The 9,944-nt window shown below is 62.4% G+C and overlaps 1 protein-coding gene and 3 non-coding genes across 4 annotated transcripts; 2 read left to right on the top strand and 2 right to left on the bottom strand.

The window, feature by feature from the left end:
- The first annotated feature begins 506 nt into the window (after window positions 1-506).
- LOC141478688 (U2 spliceosomal RNA) lies at window positions 507-697 on the top strand. Its single transcript, XR_012463991.1, has one exon. It is a non-coding gene; the product is annotated as a U2 spliceosomal RNA (small nuclear RNA).
- Window positions 698-2,290: 1,593 nt separating this feature from the next.
- Window positions 2,291-2,481, top strand: LOC141478686 (U2 spliceosomal RNA). The gene has a single exon (XR_012463989.1). It is a non-coding gene; the product is annotated as a U2 spliceosomal RNA (small nuclear RNA).
- Window positions 2,482-3,137: 656 nt separating this feature from the next.
- On the bottom strand, window positions 3,138-3,328 carry LOC141478687 (U2 spliceosomal RNA). The gene has a single exon (XR_012463990.1). It is a non-coding gene; the product is annotated as a U2 spliceosomal RNA (small nuclear RNA).
- Window positions 3,329-4,395: 1,067 nt separating this feature from the next.
- On the bottom strand, window positions 4,396-9,888 carry TUT1 (terminal uridylyl transferase 1, U6 snRNA-specific). The gene is given in 17 exon segments (XM_074167673.1): window positions 4,396-4,573; window positions 4,575-4,606; window positions 5,039-5,422; window positions 5,424-5,827; window positions 6,385-6,466; window positions 6,468-6,478; window positions 6,553-6,598; window positions 6,600-6,676; window positions 6,807-6,916; window positions 6,999-7,060; window positions 7,062-7,333; window positions 7,460-7,573; window positions 8,502-8,712; window positions 9,105-9,295; window positions 9,412-9,469; window positions 9,471-9,629; window positions 9,631-9,888. Coding segments are annotated over 17 exon segments (2,649 nt in total).
- Window positions 9,889-9,944: the final 56 nt, after the last annotated feature.

Raw genomic sequence — 9,944 nt, 5'->3', positions numbered from 1 at the left:
CCCAAAATCGGTCAGAAGGTGCGGAAAAGGTGGGGAAAGAAGCGGGAAGCGGAGTAGGGGGGTCGGTACCGACGGGGGGAGCAGCTCCACGAACCGCCGCTCCGCCAGGGCTGCGCGCTTCCGCCACCGGCCCCGCCCACCGAGGGGGCGGGAACATGCAAATCAGAAAACAGGGGGCGTGGTAAATACCGAGGGGGCGTGGGTACCTGGTGCCGCAAGGGGAACCGGGGGCGGGGTTTGCGGGGAGAGGGGGTGCGCAAAGAGAGGGGCGTGGTTATGCTAATTAGATGGTGGAGGGAGTGGAACGGCATGATGGGGCTCCCGATGCGGAGGATTTCGGGGTGTAACGGGGGGTGGGCGCCCGGAAACCGGGAGAAAGATGCGGGAGAGAGGTGGGGAGGAGGGCGAAGAGCGGTGAGGGGAGCTCGGTACCGGCAGGGCGGGGGTGTCCGTGATGTAGGGAAGAGTGTTTGTGCATGGGTTGCGGTGGTCGGTGAGGGTCGGGTATCGCTTCTCGGCCTTTTGGCTAAGATCAAGTGTAGTATCTGTTCTTATCAGTTTAATATCTGATACGTCCTCGATGAGAGGACTTTATATTAAACGGATTTTTGGGTTCGGGAGTTGGACCCGGAGCTTGCTCCCTCCGCTCCGCGCATCGTCCCGGTATTGCAGTGCCTCCGGGAACGGTGCACCTTCTCCCCCACTCTCGGGGGATTCTTCCGCCGGTTAAAGATAGAACGAAGCAGCTGCTCTCTGTTTCACGCGCGCTCCAGGTGGGTCCATTCCCCCGGTTACCGGGAGCCCCGTTGAGGGAGGCGCTCGCCGCCCGCTCGCTGAGAAGGAGCCGTTGGTGGGTCCCGCCCGTCGCCTGCCCGAGGACACCTTCAACCGTGGCTGCTCCTCCCGGTTCCATCCCATCCCGTCCCCCCGGGCCCCTTTTCTGCCACTTTTCCCTCACTTTTTGCAGCGTTTTTCCTACCGGGGACGTGGCGGGGAGGGAGCGGAGCCCCAGAACAGAGGCGACAAAGAGGGGGGGGTTTCTACACCCTGAAAGGGGGGGGATTTTTGGCAGTAAAAGGTCCGTTTTGCAGCCGCGGTCCCCTGTTTTCCCGAAGGAGGTGAGGCCTGTGGAGTCCAGGCTGGGGTGGGGGGGGGCAATGGAAGGGAGGAAAAAGGAGAAAAGGGGGAGAGAGGAGAAAAAGGGAGAAAAGAGGGGAGAAAAATGAGGGGAGGGGTGAGGAAAGAGGAGAGAAAAGGAGAGAAGCGGAGAAAAGAGGAAAAAGGAGAAAAGAGGAAAAAGGGGAAAAGAGGAAAAAGGGGAAAAGAGGAAAAAGGGGAAAAGAGGCGAGAAAAAAATAGTAAAAAACAGTTAAGAGGAGAGAAAAGAGGAGGAAAAAAAAGTAAAAAAAGAGTTAAGAGCAGAGAAAAGAGGAGAAAAAATAGGAGAGGGAAAAAAGAGAAAATAGAAAAAATAGAAAAAAGAGGGGGGAAAGGAGGAGAAAAGAGGACAGATAAGAAAAGAGAAAAAAGGAGAACAGCGAAGAGAAGGGGGAAGAGAAAATAAAATAGAAGGGAAAATATAAGAGACGAGAAAAAAAGCGAAAATAAAAGGGAAAATAGAAGAGAGAAGAAACGAGAGTAGAAGCGGGCGGAGGGCGAAGGGGCGGGGCTAATGCGATTCGGGGCGGAGATATGCAAAGTAAAGCAGCAGCGGTCACGATGGGGACTCCGGGAGCCTCCGATGAAGAGGAATTTGGGGTATTTCGGGGGTTGTTACCTCAAAACCCCACTAGAACGTGCGGAAAATGTGGGCAGCGGAGCGGGGAGCGATGGGGGGGGGTTCGGTACCGGAGTTGGGGGGGGGGGGGGGGGGGGGGGCAGCTCCAGGAACGGCCGCCCTTCCCGCTCCCCGCTCCGCCATAGCTGCGGGGCCCCGCCCGGCGAGGGGCGGGACTATGCAAATCAGACACCGAAGGGGGGGCGTGGTTAGGCGGAGCCGCGAGGGGACCCGAGGTGGGGTTGCGGAGAGGGGGGTGAATGCAAGGAGGGGGCGTGGTTATGCTAATTAGATGGTGGAGGGAGTGGAACGGCATGATGGGAGCTCCCGATGCGAAGGATTTCGGGGTGTAACGGGGGGTGGGCGCCCCGAAACCGGGAGGAACGTGCGGGAGAAAGTGGGGAGCGAAGCGGGGAGCGGTGAACGGGGTTCGGTACCGGCGCGGGGCGGGGGTGGCCGTGACGTAGGGGAGGGTGTTTGTGCATGGGGTGCGGTGGTCGGTGAGAATCGGGTATCGCTTCTCGGCCTTTTGGCTAAGATCAAGTGTAGTATCTGTTCTTATCAGTTTAATATCTGATACGTCCTCGATGAGAGGACTTTATATTAAACGGATTTTTGGGTTCAGGAGTTGGACCCGGAGCTTGCTCCCTCCGCTCCGCGCATCGTCCCGGTATTGCAGTGCCTCCGGGAACGGTGCACCTTCTCCCCCACCTTTGGGGGATCCTTCCGCCGGTTAAAAATAGAACGAATAAATTATAGCAATGGGAGGTCTTTTTCTTCTTCCCCGTTCCAGCACCTCACGCGTAGCCCCCGCAACTGCCGCCACTTCTCCCAGGACTTCAGGCACTACAAACCCGATTATCCATCGCTCTAACCCCCCCCCCCCCATCCCAGTGCCCCAGTTTTTCGACCCACATGGCGGCCCTCACGGGCTTCCTCCAGCCTCATAAATTCCCCCAACTCCTCCCCCCTCAAACATCCTCGTGCTCCATGGACTAGGCCGAGAACACACAAACACACACCCACACCCCCCCCCCCCCCCCAAGTGCCCCGTTCCCATCTATAGGTGCCCCACGTGCCTTAGCTCTTTCCTCGAGAACCATCCGCAGCTCTCCACCCATCTCCCTGCCCCACAGAGTTCCCCAGACACGCTCTGGCCCCACATCCCTCCGAGAGTTGGTCTTTTACAGCCCTATGCATAAATAAATACCAACCCCTCCGCTCATGTATATCTTAAAGCCCCACAGCCGTTCATCAACACGCGCCGCGGATCTTTGAAGACCCGTTAACAGCCTCCCTCACTCCCGGTGAAACTCAGTTCTTCTCTTTAACCGGCGGAAGGATCCCCCAAAGGTGGGGGAGAAGGTGCACCGTTCCCGGAGGCACTGCAATACCGGGACGATGCGCGGAGCGGAGGGAGCAAGCTCCGGGTCCAACTCCCGAACCCAAAAATCCGTTTAATATAAAGTCCTCTCATCGAGGACGTATCAGATATTAAACTGATAAGAACAGATACTACACTTGATCTTAGCCAAAAGGCCGAGAAGCGATACCCGATTCTCACCGACCACCGCACCCCATGCACAAACACCCTTCCCTACGTCACGGCCACCCCCGCCCCGCGCCGGTACCGAGCCCCCCCTCACCGCTCTTCGCCCTCCTCCCCACCTCTCTCCTGCACCCTTCCTCCGGTTTCGGGGCGCCACCCCCCGTTACACCCCGAAATCCTCCGCATCGGGAGTCCCATCATGCCGTTCCACTCCCTCCACCATCTATTTAGCATAACCACGCCCCTCTCTTTGCGCACCCCCTCTCCCCGCAAACCCCGCCCCCGGTTCCCCTTGCGGCACCAGGTACCCACGCCCCCTCGGTGTTTACCACGCCTCCCTCGGTGTCTGATTTGCATATCCCCGCCCCCTCTGTGGGGGGGGCACCGCCGGAAGGCGCGCAGCCATGGCGGAAGATGAAGAGCGGCGGTTCGTGGAGCTGCTCCCCCCGCCGGTACCGACCCCCCCCACTCCGCTTCCCGCTTCCTTCCCCACCTTTCCCGCCCCCTCTGACCGGTTTTGGGGCACCCACCCCCCCCGCCGCACCCCGAATTCCTCCGCATCGGTAGCTCCCATCATCCCCTTCGAGCCGTCCCTCTGAGGGACTGATTTGCATAGACACGCCCTAGTCCGAAATAGCCCCGCCCCGGCTTTTTTTTATTTTCTCTTTTTTCCCTTTTCTCTCGCTTTTTCTCATTTTATTCTCTTTTTTCCCCTTTCTCCTCCTTTTTCTCCTCTTTTTACCCTTTTCTCTCGGTTTTTTTTTTTCCTCATTTTTTTCTCTTTTTCCTCCTCTTTTTTCCCTTTTCTTTTTTTTCCTCCTCTTTTTCCCCTTTTCTCCTCTTTTTAGTCTCTTTTCTCCTCTTTTCCCCCTCAGGATTTACCCCCCCCCTCCCGTCCCTCCCCCCCCCAGACGCTGCCCCACAACAGGAGGAGTTAGAAAACTCTCCAAAAAGCAGCAAAACTCCCCAAAAAGAGGACACGGCTGCAAAATAAACCTTTTATTGCCCAAAATAAACCTTTTATTGCCCAAAATAAACTTTTTATTCCCCCCCCCCAAAAAAAATACTTTCAGGGTACAAAAACCCCCTCCCCATTTTGGGGGTCCGGGCCCCCCCCAGCCCCCCCCTCCAGCCGCTGCCTCACGGCGAGGGGGAGGAAACTCTCCAAAAAGTGGAAAAAGTCCCGAAAAAGGGGTTGGGGGGGGGTGGGGGAGGGGAAAAAGCGCAGTAAAACCTGGGTGGGGGTGGGGGTGGGCGGTGACCCGGAATCGCAGCAGCGGCTCCGGGGTCCCCCCCGTGTCCCTTTGTCCCCCCGTGTCCCCTCGTGCCGTGGTGTCCCCTCGTCCTTCCATGTCCGCTTGTCCCTCGACGTCCCCTTGTCCTTCCGTGTCCCCTCGTGCCGTGGTGTCCCCTCTGTCCCCTTGTCCTTCCATGTCCCCTTGTCCCTCGACATCCCGTTGTCCTTCCGCGTCCCCTCGTGTCACTGTGTCCCCTCGTCCCATGACGTCCTGTTGTCCCACGGTGTCCCCTCGTCCTTCCGTGTCCCCTCGTGCCACCGTGTCCCCTCGTACTTCCATGTCCCCTTGTCCCTCGACGTCCCGTTGTCCCACGGTGTCCCCTCGTGCCACCGTGTCCCCTCTGTCCCCTTGTCCTTCCATGTCCCCTTGTCCCTCGACATCCCGTTGTCCTTCTGTGTCCCCTCGTCCCACGACGTCCCCCTGTCCCTCGCTGTCCCCTCGTCCCACGATGACCTCTGACACCTTCCGTTCCAGCTCCAGGCTGTCACCGGGGGGGTTGTTCCGGGTGTCCCCCCCTCGGCAAAGCCACCTCCGGACCCTCCGTCGTCCCTCCCAGACGCGGTGCCGGAGGACGCAGTTCCAACTCGTCACCTCCTCGGTGACATCCAGGCGTCTTTTCTTCCCGGGGGGGCCGTCGCAGCCGTTTGTCACCTCCGGCCGGTGACGTTTGTCACTGGTTGCCGGCGGCGGGAGCCCCGATTCCTCTCGGGGGATCCCCCCCAGTGACACCCCCCCCCGGGTGACACAACCGCACTTGAGAACGTCCCTCAAAACGTAAACCACGGCCCCGCAAACGTCCCCAAAACCGGGAGCCGGGTGACCCCCCCCCCGCAAAAGGGATGAAGATGAGGAAGACGCCGTCGGTGACGTCGGTGACGTCCCCGGGACCCGCTCGGAAAAGGCGAATTAAACCCCAGATTCGGTTTTTGGGGGATTTTTGTAAATATTGTAAACTCCGACAATATTTAGCGGCTTCTCGACAGCGATGACCCAAAAGGGTCACCGTTTTGGGGGGGACGTTGCCCCCCACGTTGTGATTCAGTTCAAAAGGGTCCTGAAGGTTCAAAGGTCCCACTTTGAAACCCGGGGGGAGGGGGCGGGGGGGGGAAGGTAAAGGCAAAGCCTGACCTTCTCGAGGCGAAATCAGGTGCCCCCCGAAATCGAAATCGCCCCAAAAATGGAAAAATTGAGCCAAAAGGGAACCTGAAAGAATAAAGTGGGGGGGGGGGGAAAGGCGGGGGGGGTTTTGGGGGATTTAGGGACACACACACCCCCCCCCCCCCGACATCTGGGAGAGCTTTAAGACACCCCCAAACCCCATGGGAGAGACCTGGGACACACCCCCCCCCCCCAAACTTCAGGCCCCCCCGCCCCAAATCCCTGGGACACCCCCCCAAACCCCTGGGAAAGCCCAAGCCCCGAATCCCCAAGACTCCTGAAGTCCCTGGAAGAGCCCTGGGCCCCTCCAAACCCCTCAAGAACCCCCCCAAAATCCCCAGGGACCCCCCCCCAAATCCCTGGGACTCCCCCCAAACCCCCAGGACACCCCCCCCCCCCCCAAATCCCCAGAGCTCTCCCCCATATCCCTGGGAACAGCTCCAGCCCCAAATCCCCAGGAAAACCCTGGGGGGCCCCCTGCAAACCCCAGACACCCCCCCCCCCCCCAAAATCCCCAGGGACCCCCCCCAAACCCTTCCAGGAGCCTCCCCCCCCAATATGTGTGTGTGTCCGTGTGTGTCCCCCCCCCTCCGGGGACTCACAGGGACTCTCCGTGTTGGCGCTGGGCTCCAACACCGCCGGGTCCTGGGGGAAGGTACAATCCCATCCGGCCACCACCGCCCGTGTCCTCGTCCCCTGGGGGGGGGCAAAAAAGACCCTTAAGAGGGACACGGTGGGGGGGGACGGGGACGGGTGGGGGGCAACCTTACCTGCCATGTCCCGCAGGCGGGTGACGGGGGGGAGCACGGGGGGGGTCGCGGGTTTGAAGGAAAAAGAGCACCAGAAGGGTCAGGGCGTAATTATTGAGGAGGGGTCCTCCCCCGGAGGGGTTTCCTGGGGGCGGGAAGGGGGGAAAAAAGGGGGTGTCAGGGCTTTGTCACTTCAAGGTGGGGGGGGGGAACAAAGGACACCCCCAAGGTTGGAAATTTGGGGGGGGGGGAGGAATCGTCCCCCCCGTTGTCACCTGCCAGGTTTTGTCGTTTGGCCCAAAGTCTGATGGCGTAAACCAAGGGTCTGACCCGGGGGTCGGTTTGGGAGCAGAAAAGGAGGAAACGGGTGTTGAAAAGAGCCAATCTAAAGGACAAAGCGACATCAGAGGGGACAAGAAAATGTCACCAAACCCTCCCCTCCCACCACCACCCCCCCCCCACTTTACCTGTTATCGATGGAGATGTCACCGGCCAAACCCGACTGCTTGTGGGAGAACTTGACGACGGGGGCGACGGGCGGCGGGGACGGGGCGGACGCGGCGGACGCCGGGGACGCAGCGACGAAGGACGGAGGTCACCAGGTCCAGGAGTTGGGACGAGGAAGGGTTTGTCCCCAAATCTACGTCACTTAAAAGGGACTCCGAGGGAGAGGGGGGGGAAGAAAGGGGAGGGGATCTGCCAGAGGGAGATCGGGGGGGTCGTAAATCGAGGAGGAGGTCGAGGTCGCAGCCGTGGGAGGAGAAACCGTTGACGGAGGAACCGAAAGGCACCACGGAGCAGCCTGGGGTGGTGGTGGTGGTGGTGGTGGGGGGAAAGGGTTAAATGAAGGTGACAAGCCGTGTGACACGCGTGTGACAGGCGTGTGACAGGCGTGAGGGGGGAGGTGGGACACCGAAAAAAGACCCACCGGGAAAAAATTCGGTGAAAACCTCTTGGAAAAGGGTCACCAGGAGGGTGCGCACCCGGCGCTCGGCATCGCTCAGCTCCAGCAGCTCCACCAGGAGGGACATTTGGATGTCACCTGAGGAGGAGGGCGGGGGCACAGAGTGTCACACACACCCCCCCCCCCCAACTCTGGCCTAAAAAAAGGGGGGGGGTGTGTCCACCCCCACCCCCTGAAAAGGTTCCCAGCCCTGGGAGAGATTTGGGAGCCCCCCCTAAACCCCTAGGATCCCCCCAAACCAATCACTGGGAGCTTCTAAAAGCCTGGGACAGACCTAGGCCCCCCCCCAGCCCCCCCCAAAAAAAAACCCCACCCTGGAAGAGTTTTGGGACACCCCCCCCAAACCCCTGGGACCCCCCAAAATCCCTGTGTGTCCCCCCCCATCCTCAGGAAGAGCTTTAGGGATGCCCCCAAACGCCTGGGACACCCCCAAATCCCCAGGAGAGCCCCAGGGCCCCCCCCAAGCCCCCAGATTTCCCCCCCCCCGCAAAACCTCCAGGACCCCCCCAAATCCCCAGGCCCCCCCCCAAACACCTTCCCCTCCCTCACCCTGAAGCCCCCAGGACCCCCCCCCCCAACCCCCAGAGGGGCCTCAAAAGGGGGGTGGCCCCCCCTGGGGGTGCCCCTTCCCCCCCCAATCCCCGGGAGAGCCCCAAAGCCACCCTCAACCCCCAGGGCCCCCCCCAAACCCCCAGGGCCCCCCCACCCCAAAGGCCCCAGGACCCCCCCAGCCACCAGGGCCCCCCAAGACCCCCCCAAACCTCCAGCCCCCCCAGCCGAAGTCCCCAGGGCCCCCCCAGATCCCCTTCCCCCCCCACCCCGAAGCCCCGGGCCCCCCCCCAACCCCCAGGGCCCCCCCAACCCCTTCCCCCCCCCCCCAACCTGAACCCCCAGGGTCCCCCTCAACCCCCAGGGCCCACCCCAACCCGAACCCCCAGGGGTGCCTCAAAAAAAGGGGGTGCCCCCCTCCCCCCCCCGCTCCCCCTCGTCCCCCCCCCCCCCCCACTCACATCCGCCGCCTGCAAAAGCTCCTGCTCCAACCGGGCGGGAGCGGGGGGTTCCCGGGGGGGCCCTTTCCCCCGGGGGGGGGCCATAAACGAAGCCCTTTTCCTCCGGGGCCGGACGCGGAGGCGATGCCCGTTGAGGCCGTGCCGCGGCTCCGCCAGCGCCCGCTCCCTCCCCGCCGCCTCCCGGAGCTCCACGATGGCGTAAACCCCCTGCAAACCGGGTGAGAACCGCCGTTAAACCGGGACACACACCCCCCACCCCCCCCCCATTCCTCTGGTAACCCCCTCCCGGTAACCCCCCTTTCTGGTATCTCCCCCCCCCCCCCCGCCTTCTCTCCCGATCCCACCCCCCTCCGTTCTCCGGTAACCCCCCCCTCTCCCGGTAAGCCCCTCCCCTCTCCCGGTAACCCCCCTTTTCCGGTAACCCCCTACCCCCTTCCGATACTCTCATCCTCCCGATAGCCCCCCCCCCCTTTCCGGTAACCCCCTCCCCCCTTCCGGTAACCCCCCCTCTTTCCGGTTACCCCCTCCCCTCTCCCGGTAACCCCTCCCCCCCCTTCCGGTAACTTCCCCCCCTCTCCCGGTAACCCCCCCCCTCCCACCTTCTCCTTGTCCATCACGACCGTCTCGACATCCCCGTAGGTACGGAAATAACGGGCGAGTTCCTCGGTCCCGGTGCCCCGGGGGAAACCGGTAACGAAAAGGCTCCGTCGTTCCTGTGCCCGGCGTTGGGCCCGGAGCTCCCGCAGCCGCCTGTGTTTCTTCCCCCGGAGATGATCCGCCAGGCTCGGGCCTGCACCGGGGAAACCGGGAACCGGTAAACCGGAGCCCCCCCCCCCCCCCCCGCCTCTAATCCCCTTGCTGCCGCCACCGGAGGTGTCATCTTCCCCCTCCCCCTCCCGCACTCACGGTTGGCGGCGGAGATTTGGCACAAGCGGCAACGGAAACGGCCCCGAGGGAGAGACTCCCACGTCCGGGTCCGTTAACGGGTCGAGGAAAGGCTCCGGAACGGGAACGGCACCGGGAACCGGGCCGGGAGAAGCGTTTGTAGATGGGCTGGGGCCGGGATCGGTGTCCGGGCCGGTATCCGCGTCCGTGGCCGGGAAGGAGACGGAACCGGTACCGGGGGACCGGGCCGAGGTCAGTGTCCGGGCCGGTTTCCGCCTCCATGGTTGGGCCGGAGCCGGTACCGGAACCGAGGACCGGACCGGGAGCCACGTCCGTGGGGCCGGGATCGGTATCCGGGCCCGTTTCCGCCTCCACGGCTGGGCCAGAGGCGGGATCGGTTGTGCCGTTACCGGCCCCCGCCATCTCCGCGCCGCCACCGGCCTCCTCCCGCTCCCGCTTCTCCCGGCGACAACTTCCGCCGGAAGTGGTCCGTCCCATTTCCGGTCCCCAGCTGCACATCCGCCGGAAGCGCTCCGTCTCGTCTAAATGTCCCC

The sequence above is a fragment of the Numenius arquata genome, unplaced genomic scaffold, assembly GCF_964106895.1.
Source record: "Numenius arquata unplaced genomic scaffold, bNumArq3.hap1.1 HAP1_SCAFFOLD_1710, whole genome shotgun sequence".
NCBI classification, from domain to species: Eukaryota; Metazoa; Chordata; class Aves; order Charadriiformes; family Scolopacidae; genus Numenius; species Numenius arquata.
This window is presented reverse-complemented; position numbering and strand designations above follow the sequence as displayed.